The sequence below is a fragment of the Tympanuchus pallidicinctus genome, unplaced genomic scaffold, assembly GCF_026119805.1.
Source record: "Tympanuchus pallidicinctus isolate F22 unplaced genomic scaffold, pur_lepc_1.0 scaffold2, whole genome shotgun sequence".
NCBI lineage: Eukaryota > Metazoa > Chordata > Aves > Galliformes > Phasianidae > Tympanuchus > Tympanuchus pallidicinctus.
The window spans coordinates 29,362,548-29,386,756 of NW_026294721.1; the positions used below are offsets into that span (position 1 = coordinate 29,362,548).

Here is a 24,209-nt window from a genome sequence, read left to right on the forward strand (position 1 = left end):
GTAAAGCTCCCAAGATAAGAATAAAGAAAAAGGGACAGTGTAAGCAATGTAAAAGACAGATACAATGTCTGTGACAGAAATACAGTTGTACTGGTGCTTTGGAAGACCAGCACTGCCTAAGCCACACTGGGCAAGCAACAGCGAGCTGTTTTGCAGCACTTTTCCTAATTAAGATAATAAGAACATTAACAGCGCAGGGCTGCATTTCCTGAGTATGCAGACAGTACCGTGAGATGAGCATTAAGTGAAGGAACTTTATAATGTACTGCCTCCTCCGGGCTAGTCGTAACACATAAGGTAGCGAAAAACCGACAGCAGTGCTATCAGCCCATTGTAACGAACGTGTTGGTGGGTCGTTGTCCCTGAGCCCGGCCCTTTGTTCCAGGATCGCCGCTCCTCCACGGGACCCTCCTTTCTCTCCCGGGCGCTGTGTTGCCCTTTGCGGCACACGGCCGGGCGGGCAGCAGCACCGTGAGCCCAGGACGGGGCTGCCTTAATTTACGTTTCTGTAAGGGCAGAAGCGAGCACGCGCGGCTCGCTTATTTCCGCAGCAGCGCAATGACACAGGGTCGCAGAGGTGCGAAGTGCACTCATGCGGAAGGATACCGCCGCGTCATAGCAGCGATGCAAGCCTAACAGCGGCCATTTTGTGCGCGCAGAGCTATGCCGGGCAGGGCGGCGGTTCGCCGTCAGTACCGGGGGGAGGAGGAACAGCAGCGCCGCAGAAACGCCGCCCGGCAAGCAGGCAGGGCCCAAACCACCCCTCCCTTCCTCTACGTCGGCGCGACTCGCGCCCACCTCTCGCGAGACACTCCCCCTCCCCGCTGTGGGGGCGGAGCCACGACGCCCCCAGACGCCGCTTTCCCGCCCCTCCCGTGTGCGGCCCTGGGGTGTGGCTGGAGTCAGGCGCGCTCCATCCCCTCCTCCCCCCGGGTTCAGGCCCGGCTGCCAACGGCGGAGCCGTTGCTGCTGTCTTTGGACTCCTATCTGCTCCTCTTTGTCGGGTGACGCCCCGCGGCTGTCCTCTTCCTTCTGCTGCTCTTCCCGTTGGTGACGGGAAGCGGCGGACGCAGCGCTCCCCCAGGCGCACGGTCCGCCGGCCGGAGGTCTCCGCTGGCCGCCACTCTCCGCTCGGGCGCCCCCCCCGGTAGCTTCCGCAGGAAGGAGCGGCGCGGCTGCCCCCTCCCCCTCCCCGCCTTCCTTCTCCTCCTCCTCCTCCTCCTCCTCGCGCCCTCCTCCCGGCCCCCCCGCAGCGCGAGCGGAGCGCGGAGTCACCGCGGCGCACAGACGGCCCCGGCGGCGGCGGCATTCGCACACAATGGCGCTGAAACGCATCAACAAGGTGAGCGGCCCGCGCCCCGCCCTCGCTTCTCGCCGTTCTTTTTGCTTTGGTTTTTTGTTTTTGTTTTTTTTTTTTGTTTTTTTTTTTTCTGTCGTTTCATCATGGAGGCGCTGCGCCACACCGCCCGCCGACAGCGGCCCGGCCGCTCTCCCTTCGCCCCGCCGGGCCCGGGCCGGCGCCGCCGCACCCCGCCGGCCGGAGGCCGCCCTGCGGACGGCCCCGCCGCTCGCGTTCGACCTCGCCGAGCTCCCGCCCGCCTCGGCCGCGGCGGATGGGGCTCCCCGGGCGCTCTGAGCTCTCCCGCGGCGCGGAGCGGTCCTCCCGGCCTCCCCGCGGCGTGCGGCGCCTTTCCCGCATTGTAAGATGGCGGCGGCTCGGCGGCTCCGGGCCCTTTCCGGGATCCCGCGGCGCGCACACTCCGCGCTCCGCGGAGCCGGGCTCGGCCCCGCCGCCCCGCACGGCCCCACCGGCAGCGGAAGCGCCGCGCCGAGGCCCCGCCGTTGCACAATCGGGGCCGGGCGGAGCGACTTCACAGCTAAGTCGGAAAAAATGCCGCGGTGATGATAACATAAATCGTTCCCGGCGAAGGAAGGAGGCCGCCGGCTCGGGGCTGGCTGGTGGGACGGCTCTGTCCAGTGGCCGCCGCCCGGGTCGCCTCACCGGAGCGGGGAGCGCCGGCTCGGTCGTCGTCGCCAAGATGGCAGAGCGGCTGTGCCCGGCCCGGGGCCGCGGGGTGTGCCGCCTCTGAGCCGGGCTGCGCCCGCGGCCGTGAGCGGGGTCGGGGTGCTGCCCCGTCGCAGCGGGCTCTCGGGTATGGTTCGGTGGTGGGAGGACGGCCCCCGAGCACTGTAAGTTGGCTTCTGATTAGTTTTACTTTCACGGGTGTCTTCAAGTCGCCGCACTCTCCCGAGGATTTCAAAACAGTTTCTTTAGAATCTGCTGTCTGAAGTTGTTCCCCGTATTGGCAGTGATATCGCTCGAGTTGTGCACAGCCAGGACCCTCCCTGGGTGCTTTGTCATCAGCTCGTGCTTATGAAACGCTCTCGGGCGCTGCAGGTAAGAGTTTCCTGTTAAAGCGAAGTGATGATGGTTACATAGAGGGGCCGTTTGCCTTTCTGAGCATCGTAACGTGGTGGTGGAAACCTTAAAACACTTCAGTGTAACTTGTGGATGAGAAAGTCCTTTCCGGCTGTGTGCTCTGGGCCTGCTGCCTGTGGTTCTCAGGCCCTTATTGGTCGTGCTTCCCCCAGTGCTGGGGTGTAGGGTCAGAGGGTTGGTGCAAGGTTTTTGGTGTGGGCTTGGTGTTTGTTTTGAAGGTGTTATTTTTAGTCCATTTCATCACAGGGTGCTAGAGGATAGGCTTCCAAACTCACGTGGGGTTTACAGTTTCAATTTTGTTTTTCCCCACCTGGAACGTCAAAATGGTGATGTGTAGCAGACTGGAAGCATTGCTTGCAAGCTGCTTTCTTTCGAAGCATGGTTTCTGATAAAAATATTTACTGGGATTGAGGCTGGGATCCAAAAAATAGGAGAAATAATTTTGTAGTGGAGCTGTTTTGAATTCAGATTTTAATATTACTACTTTGTTAAGCCAGGGAATGGCACTCTGTTGCTGGTGATCTGGGATCTCCTGTAAGGTCACAGATCAGACCTTGAAACTCTGCTTCTTTGTAGTAGGCAGTTGGCACCAGGTCAGAGCAGGCTAAAGAGAGACCAGGACCTCAGAGCATTGTAATCACACATGGCTGATTGAGTCTGACTCGTGGCATTGCCTGTCAGGGTGAGAACTCGTCATCTACAGCTGATGACGTCCCAGACACACTGGGGAAGGTACTTTTAGGCTCTTTGATTCCATCTTTATAGACTTAGATAAAATCCTTTATTACACTTCATAAATCAGACTCTCAGGTTGTGTTGCAGCATGTGAATGCAACCTGAAGCATGCTACGCATTCACCATATAACCACCCCCTCCTTCTCATATAACTCACAGACTGCTTTTTGGCTCAGACATGGAAGCACCCAAGAATTGCTATGTTGGGTCCCTGCTTTTGGAACGTGCTTTTGGAGCTCTCCCAGCAGAAGGAATTGTCAGGTACACAGCCGGTCTCAGGAAGATGATGTTATGCTGGATCTCATCCTCAAGTCTTTGCCATCTGCCCTGAGAGTGGCCTGCATTCAACTGGCAGAACTCTGTTTTATTGACATGGTGTGCTTTACAGAAGAATGGCAGCTGTTTTATTATACCATTGAAGTACTTTTGCTATGGAATAATGGGAAACAGTATCTTAATTTTAATGGCTTCCTTTTGCAAGAATGACATTTTTTTTCCCCTAAATAAGTGTAATGGCAGTGGAACAAATGGAGCTTGTATGTAAATGCCTGCTACGTGTGTGCTGCACGCTCTTGGAAGCCTTGAGTGGTGACTGCTAAGCATGCATCCCATGATTGCTGCAGCACTGACAACTTCCGGCTCTGATGTGTTACATCTCCAGAGCAGGGAAACTTTTATTATGCTGGAGTGTGAAGTTGAGAATATATAAAACAGGTAAAATCTGTGGAGCTGATGTCATTGATATGCAGCCATTCTTTCAGCGCTATAGATGTGCATTGCAGTGAAGTGGTATAGAAGACTTAAATGTAGAGCAAATGCAGGAGGTGGAAGTGTGTATATATGAAATGCTTTTTCTGTTAAATCCTTGACAAAGCTTGTGCCAGCTGTGTTTTCTGTCCATTTGGTTAAACACAGTACAAGCCATCATCTTTGTGTTGGGGGTAATCTATTGGAAAAACTTCAGAGGAGTTGGCATCCTGGAAGCTAAAGGCTGAAGGTGGCAAAACTGTTTATCTGTGCTTAAGTACAGATGCAGAGCTTCCACTGGCAGTGGCAGACTGGAGGCTGAAAAACGATTTTCCTCAAGGTTACAGCCTCCAGCACTGTTTCTAGACGTGTGTTTAATTGCAGCTTTATTCTCCCCCCCACCCTCCTCCCTTGGAGTAACCCTCCAAATGCTTGGAGTAAGAGATGCTGCTAACCCTGGAGCCAGTAATATTTTTTAAGAGATGGAATGCATTGTGCAGGGATGAAGGTAGCATGACAAATCTGCGTCAGTTTTACCAAAGGTGTAGCTTTTGTATAGGTGATCCAGGTAAAAGGTTGTAAAACCTACTTAGTGTGTTTCTTTGTAACCACCTTTGTTTTTAACTTGGGACAAAAATGTAAGAGCTTAACTAGAAAAGCTAGCTCCTGGGAATGAGGTTTCCATCTCTAAATAAAAGCTGCTTTACTTTATTTTGGGAGGTGGTTTCAGACTTAGTTTGCTGGGCTCGTTCAACATTATTTAATAACTTGAAGTTATTAAATTTCTTATGCTTTGAATTAATGTCTAGAAATAAGTCTGGATTTATATGGTTGGAGCACAGAAATGTAAGGTTAGCTAGCTAATGAAGCACACTTGGTGAAAGATCAGTTAAATGCTTTAACCTTTGTGAATGCACTGAATGTGTTGCACTGTGTTTTGATACTTATTTCACTCACTGTAACTGTTTTGAATATGCCTGGATAGGCCAAGTTCTGTCCCAAGTAGATAACACCATGTGGCTTCACCACTTTGTGGTTAGAAAGGTCATCTTGGATTGGGGTTTTCAAATCACGAGGTTTACTGTGTATTGTTGGGGTAGAACTAGTGTGGAACTACTTTGCCTTTTTGTTCGCTTGTTTGTTTTAAACTAGAATAAAATTATTTAGTGTCAGCTGAAAGCTGTCATCAGTTAAATTCTGCTTAGGATTAGATAGTCAGAAATTACATTTGTACTGCAAAACGAATATTATTAAAATGTAAGTAATACTTCTGAAGTTGGTAGATTTGCTACCCGTGTTCAAGTCTAGTGCTCACTGTGAAGGTCCTACTTTAGAACCTGTCATGCTTGATGACAGTGGAAAATTAAAGATTCCTTAGCTAGGATGTTTAAGCTGCAGGAATGTAAAGATTTCTTCCCATTAACTGGGCACTGTGCTTGTGAAGTGGGTTCCCAGTCGGCACAGATCTTTAAATGTGTGCTTTGGGATGGGCGGAGGAAGGGGCTGTAATCTCACTTATGTAATTTACAGAACTTCAGAGATCAATATGCCATTAGATAGATACTTGCATACCTTACAAGCAGACTGTGCTGTGCTGAAGGATTTGGGTGGGATAATGCACTGGGTAAAAGGTTGTATGGCCAGCATTTTCTTTACGATCATTCCAGCTTTTAAAGATTTGTTTTTTGAAAGCAAGCCAGTGCTTTTGATATTATTCCCTACGTGAATCTCTTCTGCATGAGAGCTGCTGTAGAATTTTGTGAAATGAGCTGCCTTCAGCTGCCTGCAGTCAGTAAGCAGAGCCATAGCAGCAATGCCCTTCTTTGCACTTAAGAAAATGGGTAACCAAGGCGGGGGAAGGCTGCAAACAGCTGTACGAGCAGCTGCAGAAAGTGCAGCAGTGAATTGCCTCCTGGCCAAGGCATCTCTGTGCCCCCCCCACCCTGAGCATCTCAGCAGCTTGGCAGCAGCCCCTGTGCCGGCTGGGCTACGCTGAGCTGAGGAGGAAAGGAGGGGACAGAGGTTCTACGCCCTGCGGAGCCATGGTGACAGCTGCTGAAGGGGAGTGAAAAGGGGCAGAGCCTGTGTGCAGTTCAGATTAGGGTCTTGATGCGCCATCTCGGGTAAATCTTTCTGTTGCAGATATTAAGGTTTCGCTGCTTTAACTGTCCGTCCTGCTGTAGGTGTTACTGCTGTAGGTCCCTCCCCTGTGCGTCAGAGCTGGCAGATGGGAGCATGTGGTCTGCACTCCGCTGTTAGGTCTATCTCAGCATAGGCTGACTTTTGTTGATGGTTTGGGCTAATATGCTGCAGCTTACATTGAAACATTTGAGTTACAGGTGTTCATTTTCTCTTGTGACAGAGGTGATCTAGTCAGCTGCCTGTATAATATGCAGAAAAAACTAAACTAACTGGGGTAAGAAGTGAGAACTGCTGTAATAATGTGTATAAGTTTGCATACAGCAGCACGTTCTTAAACACAATTCCTGTTAAAGCCAACTTGACAGGAGTAGAGTGTATTCTGCATTGAACTGCACAAGCTGGATAGTTTTGTGAACTTCCTGAGCTTGCATTTAATACCTCAAGCTCTAAATGGGAAGTGTTGGAGGTGGTTTTTGTTGGTGTTTTTTTTTTTTTTTCCAGAAAATGTTCAGTGGGTTTTTCATGGGGTGCCGTTACATGAAATGTAGTAGGTTGTGCTGAGCAAGCCGTTCAAAAAGCTAGTTAAAATTATGTTCATAAGTTAAAGTTGGCATCCATGCTTTTCTCAACCCTTTGTGAAACACTTTGGGACAAAGTTTATTACTGAAGAGTGAGCTGCACAGAGCATTGCAGGATTCCAGACGGAAAGCTGAAGAGAAAGATGTTTTTTATTATTGGTGTTGTTTTAAATGTTATTGAGAACCTTCTCATCAATAGTGAGCTTTGATGTTAAAATTTTGTGCAAAGGAAACCTTTGTTCTGACCCTCATCCCTTTGAGAGACATGGCACAGTAGACTTCTTCAATGTTTCCTCCAGTTTTTCCCAATACAATCGGTTATTATTTGTTCTAGTTTTAAGAAAAGGAGGATTTCAGACTGCTTTGCAAATGCTCTGACCCAGTGTTGAAACAGAAGTTTAATCCTTTCCCGAGCATCTGGACTCCAGAGCTGCAGCAGAACTGGGGGTGGGTACTGGCGTGCTGTAGGTCAGCTGGGTGGAAGGGGCATGAAAGCTGTGCTGTGTGCTGCACTCAGCTGCTTTTATGGGGAGCTTCCTCTGTGCCATGCAGCTGGGCTGGCCAGGTGCTCAGCGGTTTGTCCTCTGCCAGCAGCATCTTCGGGTTCCCTGTAAATAGTCTGCGCTAAGGTAATACTTCCCAGCCTTTGCTTGCCTGTCCAAGTAACAATGCCAGCCGGTACTGTAAGTCAGATGACTGCAAACTTTTTCTCCTCTTAGACTTGGGCTTGCTGTGTTCTTTTATTCAACAGTGTAGGAGAATCTGCTGAATGATGATTTTCCAGATAAGTGGTGCCCCCTGTTTTGTTGCAGCAGTTCAGGGTGGCGGCTGCAGTCTCTTCATAAATACACTTATAAACACTGTTGTGGTTTTTTGTTGTTTCTGTCCTCCTAAAAACCCTTTTGGACATCCGTGTTCTCTAGATAGCTGAGACAAGTGTCAGAGCATCTGAAGTTTACCTCAGTAACTACCTGGGAATGTGTTTACATCATTGGCTCAATATGAGCAGATGTACCTAATTGTACCTAATTGTCCAGACAGTCATCATAAAATGGCCTGGGTTGAAAAGGACCACAATGATCATCTAGATTCAACCTTCCTGCTATGTCCTTAGTTCTGCCTCTGCCACTTGCTGCTCTGTACGGAGATCCACTGTGGTTGTACACAAGAGCATAAGGTGCTAGCAGAATTGTACAGCTCTAAATAAGATGGTGGAAGAATTACCTCCACAAGGACACGCTGTCACATTCATGAAATATCCCTGTAATGGTTTGTGTCTGTCATTGGCTTTTGTGTGCGTCTGGGAATTAATGCAAAACAAGGAACAGACAAAGTCAAAAGAACTTGGTTAAAGGAGAGTTGATTTTCATTTAATTTAAATATTTAAATTTTAGAATGGTCTTCCAGACTACCTCTAAACAACAGATTAACCGCACTCCACGTCATGCGGCACTGTTCATCACAATATTAATTTGATGACTTTCTGTCGCACGGTCCTCTTTTCCATGCATTTCTTGAGAACAAGGAGAATTCTTGCATCTTTAATTAAGTGGTTAAGCACGCAGTTAAGGCCACTTGTTATTTCTGTTAAAACCTGCTCCATTCATGGCCGTTCCCGAGGTGGTTATTTGATGAAGCCTAGTGAACTCTGGTGTGCCATATGAATCCCAGATACTTGCTGCTTCTAGTGAGGGCCTCGAATGCTGGGCAGCAAGATGGTGGGAGGCCTTCACCTCAAAGCCCAGCATCCAGCCAGCGTTGCTGTGAAATTGTTGCTGTGCCAAAATCTCATTCCTGAGCAGTGGTGATTGGATCATGGTGCCTCATTTTGAATGTTTTTTCCAAGTGTATCATTTTGAGATAATCTGCTGAATTGAATGTGCCCCTTCCTTCCCCAATCATCCTGTTAAGTTTAGCTGGGCATAGCACACTTCTCCCCTTGCGGCTGGCTTTCACTGCTGACCTTTGTCTGGGAATGCTGCCCTGTAGTCCTGGGTCACAGAACAGATGGTAAGTATGGTTCTCAGAGGAGAAATGTGTGAATCAAAACCATGACGAGTTTCAGGGTTCTAGTAGGAGAGAGCTTGGGAAAGGCAGAGGTGAAATACCCAGTTATTGCTGAACTAAGGGGTAGTTAACAGGTACTTTGCACTTATCCTTCAGAACATCTTAGTCTGTGTGCACTGTCTGTGTCCTGCACTGAGAGCGTGTGTTTTAGTAGTGCTGTTATTTTCAGGGAATGGTAGCTGTTAACACATTAGAATTCAAGTGAGTAAAGAGGTCAGATTTTCTTAGTCTTTGGTAAGATAGCTCTATGGATTTTGGTTACTTTGGAGTAAAACAAAGCCATGCCTTTGAGTCCAGAGCCCAACTGTAGTTGAGTTGCTGCCACCTTTTTCAAAGTCTGTTCTGAACACCTTTAGTGAGTGACCATTTTTTCCCGTCACATCTGCCAGTTTGCAGAGGTGAATTCTGGGAAAGTTTGGGGGTAGAATAGTGCCACTTCAGCTGCTGTAACAGTGAAATTTGCTGGAAGCCATTACCTACATTGTACACCTTCCAAACTTGAGATCAGGTGAGAAGAGCTGTAGACAATAGCCTCATTCACCAGTGTCTCAGGTAGTGGAAGATAGGTTCTTGAAAAAGATAGCTTGTAGACATTGGAGTAGTTGGTATCACAGTCCAGGCACACAAAGTGACTTTATTAAACTTACACATCAATCTGGCATCTCCTTTGATTCCTACGTTTAAAGATCAGGTATTTCAGTGTCTATTTTTTAGTAAGTATTATGATATTGTTGCTAGATAATGTCGCTAGATAATGCGAGCAGTGTGCAGTGGGTAAGCTGAAAGCTTTAATAGTAAAAACTGAAGAAAGGGCAAGTCAGAAGAGTACAACATGTAAAACAATGATGATGAGGATTATCACCACTGTTAAGTTCCTGGTTGTGGTGCCTTGCATTTCTTAAGAAGTACTCTGCTCTGTTTTCTGTGAACTTCAACATCTTTATTATGCATTATCATTGTACATAGTGTTTTTAATCCTTATTTTTAAATGCTAGCCAAGTGGCCAGCTTGTTTAAAACTGATAACTTTTTGCTGGTTACACTTGTGATGTATATTGTACCAGCGTGTTCCTATTCAGCCTAAAAATCCATGTTTTTCAAGCTGTTATTTTCTGCATCCAAGGATGGTTCATTTTCATGTTGAAACAAATGTTGTGAATGCAGGTGTGTGGGATAAAGCAGTAGTTCTTGATGGCTGACACTTCTTAATCTTCAAACAGGCTTAAATGTTCTTCCCCTCTGTTTATAGCTGCTTCCAATCCTTTCTTTTTTAAGCTGTTTTCAGTAGTGAGCTGGTGGCTGAAGACTAATAGAGTGATGAATTTTTGGATGCTTAGTGTTTGAACTGTTTATGAGAGACTGTATTAGACAAACACTCGGATTAATAAATGCTACTTTCTGTTTGGCTTAAGTGATGTTTTTGTTTGCTTGATGTTGGTTTGTTGTTTTTTTAAAAAAACTTCTGGTGTAACTGATTGTTACCTTTCCTTGCCTCTGATGCAATACAAATTAGCATCTAAAAACTTAAAGCAAATCATTCCTGTTCTTTCTTGACAGGACCAGAAAGCTGTTAGTTTATGATTTCAGCAAGTAATTGTGTTGTAAACTGGTATTAAATTTAACTGTGCATTTATGGCTGAGAAGATGAGTGATGTTTTGCCACTCTTTAGTTAAGCTGTTACCATCATTAAAAATAAAGCTCTGGCTGTTTCCAGCTTAAACTAGAAAAATGCAGCAGTGGAGCCACAGGGAGCGTGAGTTCTGAGAAGTGGGAAGCAAAGGGGCTGGCACTGACTGCTCAGTTTGGTTGCATGTGGGAAGGCAGCTTGCTTATGCAGCAAGCAGTCATTTGCTACTGGATTTGTTGAGGCTTGGATGCTTTTGTGAGAAGAGCAGCTCGTTGCCTTAAGAATTCACCTTCACGGTCTTGCTTGTACTTTTGGGTGAGGCATCCTCGGTCATTCTTTGAACGTTCTTTGAATTTTCTTCACCGTTTGAATAACTTCTGTAACCTTTTTGTAAGCAACTGGTGGAGAGGAATTGTGTGAGGCTTCTTCAGAGCTTTTCTGTCAATTTGTTTTTGAAAAGTGGTATTCCTGTCGTTTATTATATCACCTGGGATCATAGTCCTGCATTCACAGTCACGTGCCACTGTTTCAGATCTCCAATAGAAGCGTATGCATATTTTCATGCAAAACAAGCAGCTAGTTAGTGGTTTAAGTGTTTGGTTTATTTTTTGGCTAATTTTACTGAACTTATACAGAGAAGCTTGTGAGAATTTTCCAGTAAAATTACGATTACTACAGTCTTAATGTGAAACTGGCAGTAAACCATGGCATGTGGTGTGGAAGCGAGGCTGTCTGTTGATGTTGTTGTACTTCCACTTTTCTGTAGCTTTTCCAAAACTGGTGCAAAACTGTACCTATATGTCATCCTGTACATGCTACCACTGTCTTCTGGCATGGGTGCTCGATCCTTAAATAGTGCTTAACCTGCGAAATGCTGTGTGACTAATCTTCCCTGGGGAGGAGCAGGAGCTATCACAACTTTATATTTGGAAACTGGGGCACAGTGGTGATACACTGGAGCTACACCGGAAACCTGTGGCGGAGCCAGGGACTACTAGTCATGGCTGTAATTCAAGACTCATCCTTTCCAAGTGGGTGTGCAGTGCACCCCTGAACCAGCCTTTGTGCAAACGTTTTCACATAAAGCCTTGGGAATTGACTTCTTGGGAAAATACCTATTTTCTCCTAAGCCACCTGGAAAATGAAAAATAGAGCAGCTGGCTCCAGGAAAGCGTGGGTTCTGCTTTGGGTATTTTAAAAGCAGTTTGAGATGCAACTTGGTGTATACCTTAACAAAGGGAAGCGCCACTGAAACTGGGTGTAAGCAAAAAGCTGCAGAGCTGTAGATAGGCAGTGCAGCAGAAGAAATGCGAACATCATAAAGCCCTTATGCTTAGAGCAGCACTAGGGAACATTTTTAGCATTTTGTATTCTTAAATATTAAACACCACTTGATAAGGTGAAACTTGATGTGGTCATAACTTATTAGTGAGAGATGGGTTAGTTCCAAAAGCTTAGTTCTGCTTCTGGAAATACTGTCAGATGAAGCATTTGCCTGTTGTGGAATGGTTGGTTTCAGTGGCTGAGCTAAAGAGGAAGGTCAGTGTTGGGTCTGCTGCTGGGTTGCTGCAGAGGAGTCTCCTCCCTTTTCTGTACAAACGCGCTGTGTCACAGCCGTATGTCTGTGCCTGCCCAGTTTCTAGTTCTTCCAGTTCGCCCCTTGCGTTCAGCAGAGCTGTAGCTTTCAGAAGCAGGCACCTCTGAAAGTTGTGGAGAGAACTTTGTGTCCTGTTTTTAGAAAAACCCTCCCTCCTTTTGTGTAGCTGTGAGGTGTCACACACTACCAACTGAGTAAATATCAGCTTGGTGTTACTGGGAGCAGGAAGAACTGGCTGCTGTTGCTTGTATCTGCCTCAGTTCTTCTCCAACACTTACACTGCTGAGACAAACAGCTTCCTTCCCAATTTTATTCTTATAGCTGTGGTACCTAAGGGATCATGAAGAGAATACAAGAATGAGTGCTAACTCTCTTGTATTTCTGACTTTAGTCAGTAAATCATTTGTTCTGTGGTGGAAATACTGAGTAATGTATCATGTTCCTAGCCTTATCTCTACTTTGAATTTCTTTGTTTAGCACAGTTAGGTTTTTTTTTTTGTACTTCAGTGTTTTGGACCAGACAAAGCTTGAGACCTTTAGTTTATGAAAATCATGGCTTGCCTGTTCCCCAGACTCGTTTCCGTAGTTAAAAGGGCTAACTCTCTATGGACCTGTATTTTGAGTCTTCGATTACTGGAGCGTGCAAGCTCGCGTGTTTCAGTTTGAAAATTACTGAAGCCTTTTTTTCTTTCATGAAGTTTTTACTGACACTTCTTAAATATTTTTCTTACATTTGCAGTCCTGCTTACTTGCTTTTCCTGCTGGAATTATTGATGTACTCAAATCTCTCTTCTGTTTTAAAATATATTTGTCAACTGCTTTTTAAGCTGAATGCTGTTTTTTCTCTGAAGACAATAGTACTTTCAGAAGAACTCTGTAGCCTGTTGTACCTCTGGCTTTCCACTTGTAGGCTGGTCTTTTCTTGCCCTCCTGTCTTCGTAATTTCTATGAACTTTGTGAAGAGCCATTTCATAGTTCCTAGTCCCCATAATAGTTTTCCAGAAATAGGATCATTTTCCCAGATTAAATCAAATAATGCAGTAATAACAGCATAAGTACATTAAAATACAACAATAGTCTTTTTGCATCTTCCTTTGCTGCAGTTTATTTTAAGGGACAAAACACAGCCAGGGGAATTTTTTTCCCGGATATCATAAACAATCAACTGATAGTTCTTGTAATTGGAAAGACATTCAGATGAGAAGTCAGCCTGCTTACCAGGACTTCCTTTATTTGCTAAGTGTATGTTGAGGGGAAACCTGAAAATAACAAACAAACAAAAAAAAACCTTTCAATATGAAAGTTTTTACATTTCTTCTTTGTCTTTACATAGATGGTCTAAATCTAACCTAGCAAGTCCATGGAGCAACACGTGGACCAGAGCAGAGATTTCATTGCAGAAATAAGAATGTCCCAGGGACCCCCCATCAATAACAGGGAAGTGCTGTATAATAGAAGAGTGCTCTGTGAAGGAGTTTTCTGTGCTGTAGAGAGAGCTGTTGTCTGCTCTCACAGATGACTGCAGCACTGAAATGGATGAGAACACTCATTCCACTGTGCCATTGCTTATGAAAACTGATACAATTCCATTTTTTTCTGCACAGTCTCATCCCAGTGCAAAATTCAAATCTTGTTAATTAGAAAGGTGATGAAAGCACATATAAGGAGGGGAAATGATGATCTCCGGTGTTCTTAGAACCTACATATGTTGGAGTAGTGTTTTTCTCTCTTCCTGTGTTTGCAAGAACAAGGTATTCGTGTTGGAAGGAATGCATTTTTCTTCTCATTTTGTTTTGGTTTACATTTACTAACTTTTCATCAAGTATAGAATTTGTCAAATCTAAAAGATAGACAGCAGAGTTTTCCCAGGGAGACCTGGTTGCTATCTGGTCCAAATGTGTGTGTGTTTCCAACCTAGTAAGTGTGTCTGCGTTCCTTAAAAGTCTGAGAATGTAATGGAAAGTTCTTGTTTTAATGGCTTGTGTGGGCCTGTAGTAAATGACTTGGGTGCGACTGCTAGTATCTGGGAGAAGGACTGAAGGCTTTCCCCATTCTTGTGACTTGGAAAGCCTTGACAAGTGCAGTTTTACACAAGTTCCTGAAGCCATTATTAGCTTTGAAAAGCAGCGGGGGGGAGAGAAGTTATTTACTGCGTTCTGTAACTGAAAGCCAACATCTTCTTAGAAAACACACCATCCAGTCAAGTAACTACAGAGTGTTTAAATGAATCCAGGACTTCTGAGATTCATCACTGTGATCTTGGTACTAGACAAGGAAACCTTCATTCTGAGTTTCTGTTTTGGTTCCTTGTGAAACAAGGGAACGGGGGGATCTGCTTTCTGCATCTTAGTTATTCAGAATTTTAAAGGCACAATTGTCATGAATGTAAAGTTTAAAATAAAATGTGTAGATGCTTTGCCTGGTTCTGATATTTGTCAGTATCTTCAATTCATTTGTCTGCTTTATCTTACGAAAAATGTATTCTTGCTAGAGGCAGTGGGAAAAAAAGCAACTGAGTTTCTGGTTGGTCTGAATGTTAGTATTGAATGCTATACACACAGTGCTTTCTGTGTCATGAAAGCTAACCATAGCTTTCTCATTCCCAGCTTAACGCTTCTCTGGCTAAGACTTAATCCTTGGAAATCATGATCAGAAACTGGTTAGACTTAGCCCACTTCAGGCTCAGTGACCTGTTCTCTTTGTCCCTTTTCCAACAGGAGTGTCTTAAGAGGAATAAAAAGTAGCGATATTTGAAAAAGTGTAGCTACCTTAATTGTTGACCTTTGTGTTCAGTTTAGCCGGTTGTCTTTTACAAAGATGTTTCTGATATTGATCTGTTGATTTAATAGTTGTCACTGCACATTCTTCTGCATTTGTACATGGAAAAACTTTGAGAGGTTTTTGTTGGCCATGAGTTGAAAATGACTGTTGAATTCTTTAGCATTTCTTCTCTGAACAGATCTTTTTTTTTGTTTGTTTCTTCCTAAGGAACTTAGTGACTTAGCTCGTGATCCTCCAGCACAGTGTTCAGCAGGTCCTGTTGGAGATGACAGTAAGTAATCTTAGGTTTTTAGTTTTGCTCTATTAACACAAAGCATACCATGCCTAGATAATAATGTGGAGTTTTTCTTTTGTAGTGTTTCATTGGCAAGCCACAATTATGGGACCTGTAAGTATTCTAATTCTTGTGATGTAATGTTCAACTAGTAGATCCTATTCAGGAAGAACCTGTGTGTTTTTTCCCTGTTTTGCTTTTTTGTTTTAAAACTCTCATTATCAGGCAGTAGGTCTAGAGGTATTTCTTATAGTTACAGAAAATAAAAGAGGAAAAATAATCAGTCTGAACACAATTTTGCCGCTGGGGTATTTATACCAGAACTCATATTGGGGATAGAATAATTTCTAGAACAATCTTGGCTGTTATCACCTTATTTCTAGAAAGTTTGTTTGCATTTAACTGTTTCTACACTTAGAGTTATGACTGAGGAGAATCCTGTGTGTTAAATGTACAGTACACAACTGAAACCTGAGTATTCATATTTCCTTGTTAAAGAAGGCAAATACTTGTTCTAACTAAAAACATAACATGCAAGCGCTTGATATCTGCAATTCTCAGGGCTAATTAGCTATATTTAGAAAACTTTTTATAACTTGAGACCAGTATCAGATGCCAGTAGGCCTGGAGCCCCAGAATTGTGCTTCTGGTGAGGCTTAGAGGAATTAAGTATCAATGATGCTGAATTGTCCTACTTCTATATAGCTACAAGCGTGTTTTAAGTAGATCACCACTGAAAGTTTGCATGTCAGAGGTTGACTTCATTGGAAAAATGACTTCATTCTCAAGTTCCTGGTCCTCACTGATTGTAACTAAGTGCCTCAAAAGGATAAAAATCATTTGAAATACAAGACATGTTCTGTGCTGCATTGCTTTTGATTTTATGTACCTGGTGTCTGCATGGTCATAAGGTATTAAACATCAGTTGAATCTTAAAATGGCGTTATTATTTTTAGCTCGTGGTTTAACAATGTACAGCTCCTTTCTTTCCCTTTGTGGTTTCTTTGGTGTCAATCAGAAAGATCTGTATTCCTGCTTCAAAATTGGCCTGACAGTGTGATGTTAGCTCTAGTGCTCGCCTGGTGCTGTTTAGTGCCTTCAAGGGTAGTACCAGTCACCTGGCATTCCTGCTCTGCGGATATTACAAAGGCTGTGATTTTCTTAATAAGATACAAGAGTGCTTGTATTTGTCAACTTCAGTTTTAACGTATTCTGGGAGAAGGTTGCTCCCACACTTGCTAAAATGTGAAGAAAAGGGGTTGTTCCTTAAAGCCTCATGTAGTACCCTTGACCACATACAAGAGGTTACATCTGTTGCTGGGTTTTTGATACAGAACTGTGCAGGAGTTACAACCTGTGTGTTTTTATGTTTTAGTCCCATGTGTTGTACTGCAGTATTTCATTTGCTTCTATGTAACTGAGAAAGACATAGTGTCGTCTTACACTGGTGTGAAATGTTTGTACAGTGAATATAAAGATTCAGATAACAAGTAATTCAGAAGTGTACAGTGTCCCACATTCATTTTTGATAGCCGTGCTCCTGGAGTTGTGTTGTAGTTTTCACTTTAAACAGCGGTAATGTGCAGTACACTCCCATACCTGCTGATGTTGAAGTTCTGTTCTGTAAAAGAGGAAGAAATCTCTTTAATCTCAATGTGTTTTGTTAATCTTGATGCTTTTCTTTTTACTCTCTTCCTCTGCCCCCCCCGCCCAAAAAAAACCAAAAAAACAAAACAAAAAAAAAAACAAAAAAAAAAAAACCACACACAAAAAAAAACATGGAGCAAGGAGTTAATGAGCTATGTGTTGGTAATATTTTGCAGTGCTAAGCAATACCTAAGCTGAAGGTAGAACTTATGGGAGGCCTTTGGCTGTTGTAAAATTGGGTGGTTATAACAAATATACTCCAAACACTATTTGTTTTTGAACGTGTTAGGCAGCATTTCCACTCTGTTGCCATTTAATTGGGCCATCTCAGGGGAACTGAGGTAATTTTGCCAAATTGTTCTAAGTGAATTGGTAGAGAAGTTTTCTTTGAAGCATCAGCTCAGAGAGGTCCATCTGGAAAGAGAAATGTCTGGTCATTATCACATACCTAAGGAAGTAGTAATTGAATTTTAACTACGTCTGTTACACTGATGTAATAGACAGTTCAACCATTGAAACAAGTTGATTTATGTATTTAAAAACAACATCTTCTTGGAATTTGTTCTAAGGATGATAATAGGGGAATTATTTGTTTACTTTGGCAGAATGACAGTCCATATCAGGGTGGTGTATTCTTCTTGACAATTCACTTTCCTACAGACTACCCTTTCAAACCACCGAAGGTAAGTATCGTTTTCTATTTGTGGTGTTAGCTGTCTTTAAGGAACTAACTAAAGGATAGAAAATGCCAACATCTGTGTTTTAATGATGTGAAGGACTTGTTTTTTTTGTGCATTCTTATAGTATCTTAAATGCCCAGGTCCCTCTCTACAACAGAAGTAGGTATGTTGGCATACATTTTTCAGAGAAAATTAATGAATTCTGAACATCCTGGGTTAGTGTTTCATCTTATTTTTTTTCTTGATTGTTAGGAAAGCTTACTAGCTTTGTATTGCAACAGAATTCTTGCTAAGGGTGCAGTCAAGTCATACAGTATGGCTGTTTGGGTTATTCCATAAAAACATGACTCTTGGTGAGTTCTTGGAGTCGGTGATTGTATCTGTTAGCTTTTGGCTGTAGTTATTAAATAATAATAGCTGGTAAAACTACAGAAAAGTACGTCTGCCAGTTTTCTTACAATATGAAAGTGCATGCTAGAAGTAACCATAACATTTGTAATTCTTTAGCTTCACGATGGCACTGTTGCCATGGTTCAGACACTTTGGTTGAGCATCTTCATCAGCATGCAGTGAACTGTGATTAAAGCACAGCCTACCACTTGCCCTCTCTCTGAATTGGAGTGATAGCTGGATATTGAGAGTACTTACTATGAATCTAGGGTTTAACTGCTCGATTATTTTCTTTAGCAGGAAATTGAGTTGACTGACAGCTTGACTGAGAACAGATGATGTTGTCATAAGTCAAAACAAACTTTTTTTTTTTTTTTTTACAGGTTGCGTTTACAACAAGAATCTATCATCCAAATATTAACAGTAATGGCAGCATTTGTCTCGATATTCTAAGATCACAATGGTCTCCTGCTTTAACTATTTCTAAAGGTAACTTTTGTGAGGAAGAGATGTTTCCATTTGGTGTTGGATACTATGCTTTTAGCTTTAATACTCTTGAGTTTTCCTTTAAATCCAGTCTGTGTTTTTGCCAATGTAATAATCATGTCTTAAGATATTTGTAAATGAAGGTCTGTTTTTTCAAATACCTTCTTCTGACTGGCTGTTTGAAAGCCTTATGTGACTGCTTATTTGCTGCACTATTCTTAGCAGAGCATGCTAGCTTAGTCCCAGAGTAAACTACTAGCATTCGGATTGAAGAAAGATTGTGGTCATGTATTCCAACCTAAAGTGGAGACAGTGCTTGTTTCCTGCCCTCCAAAAGTACATAAAAATACGTACTTGCATATCAATTTAAAGATGACTTTCATTTTTAGTAATGAAGTCTTCATAGTTTGTTGGTTTTTTTTGTTGTTGTTGAGTCTGTCTGGGATTGCATGCTGCGCTGTGTTGTCACATCTGTACAGTTAACAAAAGTGGTTTTTCATAAATGTTGCTTTCAGCTGCTGTGCACTGGCATTGCATGAATTTCATGAACTAAACTTTGTGGTTATACTTTAGGATACATTGGTGTTATGCTGCAGTAGAAGCTTTGTCTTTTTTTTTTTCCATTTTAATGTACTAAATAACATTGAGTGCTCGAATGTTTTCATGATGATCAAATTCTTTTTTGCTTCAAAGGTACTGGTCACTGTAGCTTCAAAAGATCCATTGAAGTACTCCTTTGTTTACAGAACTTGTAATTCCTGTCTGTGCAAGGTGTAGGTTTGTGATCTGGATGTGGATACCCTACTTTTTAATGTTGTCACTATTGTTTTTCTGTGAGAGTGGACGTTGCAGACTGCATCAGTGTTACTCTTCTTTACAACCTACCTGCAGCTTTATCAGTGCGGAACAGAGTAAATTGTCTTTAGTACAGAGAAAAAAAATCAATGTGATCAGAAGTAAATGAATAAGACTTAGTTTTGGTAATTAAAACATGGAATATTCTTGTCATCAGAATACATAACATGCTTTAAATTGACTGTTGCCTTTCATCACAGCGCAGGGGATAAACAACGGTGCTGTTCTTCTGCTTGTTAACTGAAAGTTACCAGAATTCGTTAAAAAAAAAAAAAAAAAAAAACCAAAGACAACAACATTATGAACTTCTAAGTGATTCATATGTTGTGTTCATATGTATTTATTTATTTAAAATGGGCTGCAAATTTATTTTGGTCATATGTCAGCAGAGATGTTGTTTGAGTTCTCGAGTGTTCTGACATTGTGCTAATACAAAGAACTGTACTTAAATGTGATTGCTCCTATTTTGCAATTGATGTGTGTATATATATATATATATATTTTTTTTTTTTACAGTTCTCTTATCCATTTGTTCACTGTTATGTGATCCAAATCCAGATGACCCTCTAGTGCCAGAGATTGCACGTATCTATAAAACAGACAGAGACAAGTAAGTACAGAGTTGCATAAGAGCAGTATTGTAACAAACTTGGTGAAGAGTGCTTTCTCAAACAGCTGTACCAAGCAAGTCTTTTACTGGGAAATCTGAAGTGCAGAGAGCTGTGTGTCAAAGTAGTATCTATTTTCAATAGTAATTTAAACAACGGGGCTTAGTATCTTTGAAGTAACGGGAGAAGGAAGCCATCTTTTTCTCACAAGTATGGCAGTATTTGAAAGTACATGTTGCCCCTTTTATTGACTTATTATGTGTAAGTAAGACAGATACTTGGAGGAAAAGACAGCTCTGTTGTTTTGATGCCCATTTTAGTAGCAACTTGGTCTTTAATTTGGAAACTTCCCCTTGAACAAAGCTTCATAAGTTGTCCCTATCTGTGTTGAAATGATTGTTTTTATTCCTTACATGTTTTAAACTTCTTCCACGGATATAGTGACATAAATTAGCTTTTGTTTGTTTCATATATTAATGCTAAATATACTTGTCCAATTAGGTACAATAGGTTAGCAAGAGAGTGGACAGAGAAATACGCTATGCTGTAGGGTAAGAATATCTGCACATATCTGTGCATTTAACAAAATGGAACTTGTCAGCACTTGAGTGCTGCATGCTTTAAGGCACTGGATTAACTAACAGATAATGGATGGACCAGTTACTGAACTTGAATATTTAACAGCTTGATCTGTGGTTAGTGTGAAATGTATTGGCCAGTCACTATTTCTCACAGATATTGCTCTTGCATGGCAACAACAAAAAGAGTGAAATAATTACTGAGTTTGAGCCAGCTTGTCAACTTGTTCTGTCAAGTATTTACCCAGATTTTGCCAGAATTTCATTAAAAGTGATGCCCTGGAAGCAGTACAGTGTAATCAGACCTCATGCATAGGTATGCAAAATTTTGGGCAATTCAAATTTCAACTTCTGTTATTCACCAGTGTCTTTTATATATTGCAGACTAGAAAAATGTATGGGGATTATGTTCTGCTTGTATAGTTGAAAATTAACTTCTTACTGACAAGCATGGAGTTAAGTATAAACTAATTGTCAGCTCAGTTCCTGTGGAGGTAGTATACTTAAAGATAACATTGTCCTTTTTAAAAATTATTTCAGCAGTATATTAATGTGGAAAGAAAATACAAAGTATGAAGAAAATTTACTATTATTTTGCTGTTAAACAAGAAATTTGACAAATTCTAAATGCAGTGATATTATTAACCAAGTAATTTTTACTTATGGCATGTGATCGATCCTCTGAAATCTTTATCTAAGAACAATATTTAAACAAAACACTCCCTTTGCCCCTGCTATTCCAAATGGTCTGTATTCCTTCCACTGGAGTAGTTATTCACACCTTCCACTTGAGTAGTTATTCACAGCAGACCTCCAGCAAATATGCTTGACTTGAGTTTGAAGTGTTTCATATAAATTTAAGAACATCTTGGTTAGTCTAGGGAGGGATTTGTTTGAGGTTTTTTCCCTTTATGTTATTAAAAGGAGACTTTTCTTCATGTGAAGACAATCAGGAGATGAGGTGAAAGTAATATTTAATGATTAACGGTTTAGGGAATTGTTATTTTCATCCTGACAGTAACTCAGTTCTTGTTCTTTGCAGGTACAACAGAATATCTCGGGAATGGACTCAGAAGTATGCCATGTGATGCTACCTTAAAGTCAGAATAACCTGCATTATAGCTGGAATAAACTTTAAATTACTGTTCCTTTTTTGATTTTCTTATCCGGCTGCTCCCCTATCAGACCTCATCTTTTTTATTTTTTTGTTTACCTCCTTCCATTCATGCACATGCTCATCTGAGAAGACTTTAGTTCTTCCAGCTTTGGACAATAACTGCTTTTAGAATCTGTAAAGTAGTTACACAAGAACAATTGCCCAAGATTCAGATTTTTTTTTTTTAATGGAGCATGTGTATTATGTGGCCAATGTCTTCATTCTAACTTGGTTATGAGATTAAAAAAATACATTCCTCATTGCTCTAACAGATACTGAAGATACCACCTGAAAGGGGTGAGAGGAGATGGATGTTCAGTTTTCTCCCATCAAAGAAGTAACATTGCTGTAGCAACATCCATCTTGTTACAAACCTAGTGTTAGAGAACTGAGGTTTTATTATATACATTTGCTCATAACTGATATGTCTGGAGAATTGGTACTGAATCTATAGCATCAGCAGAACAGAAAATGTGATGTATCTTATGCATGTCAATAAAGGAATGACCAGTTCTTGTTTTACAGAGAATGGAAATTGGAAGTCAAACATCCCTTGTATTCCAAAATAGGGTCTAAGAACATTTTTGTAATTCATTTAAATTTTGTTAGGAGGCTTGGAGCTATTAGTTAATCTGTCTTCCAAAACACTGTTTAATATAGCACTGAATAAATGATGCAAGTTGTAAATGGATGAGTGATCAACTAATAGCTCTACTAGTAACTGATTTATTTTCTTCAATAAAGTTGCATAAACCAATGAGTTAGCTGCCTGGATTAATCAATATGGGAAACAAAATCTTTTGTAAAAGCAAAGCTGGTTTTTGTATATACTGTTGGGATTTGCCTCATTGTTTAACATCAAATAATGATGTGAAGTTCAATAGAGTGAATCTTTTGCCATTTTCAGTTATAATGCTCAGTCTTTTGCAGGTTGACACATTGTTCGGCCTGATGTATGCAGAATTAATAAGCTAACATAGTAGTGTAGCCTTAGTAGTGTGCTACACGTGGTGCTGGGAGCCCAGCGTTCAAGGATGGACTTGGGACCCAGCAGGTCTGAAGTGGTGTATTGTGGAGATGCTTCCTGATGCACCTGTGTTTGCTGACTGAGAACCTTTTTCTTCACCTTGTACGCTTGACAGCTGAAAGATCTTAATATGGGAGTAATCATGAGGCAAAAATATAAAATAAAGTACTGTTTTGATGTGGGAATTGTCATGAGGCTGTGTTGAAGTGAATTTACTATGTGGGATATTCGTTACCATTGGAAAGGACTTGTTCAGCCATGCTGCCATTTACATTAATGACTATTTTAATGCAACAGACACTTTCCTCATGTCAGGTGACTAAACGTGAATAAAGACTCATTGCTATTGGATTTTTGTTCTACAAGAAACATTGTCTTGTGCCATTAGTTTATCTTTGCAGCAACAAGGGCATTATTAAGCATCTGGCTCTCCTGTTTCCTGCCCTGTTCCTTCATATATTACCTTGCTTTTTTTTTTTTTTGTCTCCATTTTAACATCCATATCTTCATTTTCTCTAGTCTTGTACTGTCAGTTTATCGTGCATCTGTGACTTTGCACGGCACCACTTTTGCACAGCTTATAGTTATGTACGTTCTGATTCCTTGTCCCCACATGGATGTGGAAAGCTAGATGTAAAATAAATGTTAAACCTTAATTTTTATATATAAAAAAAAAATTGAACATGTAGTTTGGAAATGATTTATTCCGGTTTTAAATTATGAAGATGAACTTTTCTTTAAAGTTGGCTTGAAATTAAGAAAACCAGGCTGTCTTTAATGGTGCATGCCTCACTGGAATGACGTGTTTACAGGTTTGTTTGTGAAGCTGCAGTTTGTGTAGTATTTCTGCCTTGCTAACCAAAGGTTTTTACTTGTGCTGGTTCTCTGAAATTGAATATACTTGAAATGCAGCTGCCAAATAGCATTGCAGTTGAGGTAAAAGTATGTATCTGTAACCTGGCAAATATGTTGCTCTTACCTCTGTGGTAATTGTGTTAATATAGTGCTTATTACTTTGTTATGGAGCCATAGCCACTGAAATTACGATTGTGATCAACTAGGAAGATGTGAGATGAAAGGCACCAAACTTTGTAAAACTCGAGGTGTGGATGAGGGAGGTTCAGGAAAGAAGATAGTAAAATGTGGCATGGAAGATGGAAATCTTGCCTGGACTGCTGTGTATTTCTCATGTACTCCTTGTTGGTAGGTATGTGATATGGAAAGCATGTATTTTGATGGAAGAGTGATTGGTGAATTGTAGATGTTGTAGGTGTTATACATGTGTGCCAGATAATATGCTGTTATGCGATGGGAAATAATAAGTGTTCTGTCCTGAAAGCAGTCTTGGGTAGTGTGTAGGCTTCCCCTGAAGGTGTACTGGGGCTCAATCTTAAAAGCAGGGGGTGCTGAGGAAAGAAACTGGCTTGCGTGAGCCCAGCAAGAAATGGAAGAATTCAAGAACTGCCAGAACAAAAAGGTTAATTAGTGATTACCTCAGTAAGTCTTTCTACAACAAGTCCAGAAGGTTGTGGTTGTCCAGCAGTTGTTAGTGAAACATACGGAGCAACAAAAAGTATGATCTGAGCTTGTGAAAACTGGGGGTTTTGGGAAGCATTGAAGCTGAGTTGTCCTGCCCAGCTGTATTAGAAAATTTAGTTTAGGATGCCAAAGAGAATAATAGCTTCAGCTCATTAGTCAACTCCATCCTAAAAGTACTGAATTGAACAAAATCTCTTTTTGTAAATGGCTTTTATTTGAGGGTATTTGTAGAAAACAAAGATGTTAAAAGCAAAG

The 24,209-nt window shown here is 41.9% G+C and overlaps 1 protein-coding gene across 3 annotated transcripts; it reads left to right on the plus strand.

Moving 5' to 3' along the window:
* Positions 1 to 1,096: 1,096 nt before the first annotated feature.
* UBE2D3 (ubiquitin conjugating enzyme E2 D3) lies at positions 1,097 to 22,606 on the plus strand. Of its 3 annotated transcripts, XM_052683119.1 has the most exons (8): positions 1,097 to 1,342; positions 14,922 to 14,985; positions 15,071 to 15,102; positions 17,241 to 17,318; positions 18,089 to 18,194; positions 19,563 to 19,656; positions 20,156 to 20,205; positions 21,275 to 22,606. In XM_052683119.1, exons 1-7 carry the CDS (start codon positions 1,319 to 1,321, stop codon positions 20,202 to 20,204), a joined length of 447 nt encoding a protein of 148 aa, XP_052539079.1. In that variant the 5' UTR covers positions 1,097 to 1,318; the 3' UTR covers position 20,205; positions 21,275 to 22,606. The 3 variants fall into 3 exon arrangements, with proteins under 3 accessions (XP_052539079.1, XP_052539080.1, XP_052539081.1); XM_052683120.1 differs by lacking the exon at positions 20,156 to 20,205 and having other exon boundaries at positions 1,206 to 1,342; XM_052683121.1 differs by lacking the exon at positions 1,097 to 1,342 and having other exon boundaries at positions 14,926 to 14,985; positions 15,057 to 15,102.
* The last annotated feature ends 1,603 nt before the right edge of the window (positions 22,607 to 24,209 follow it).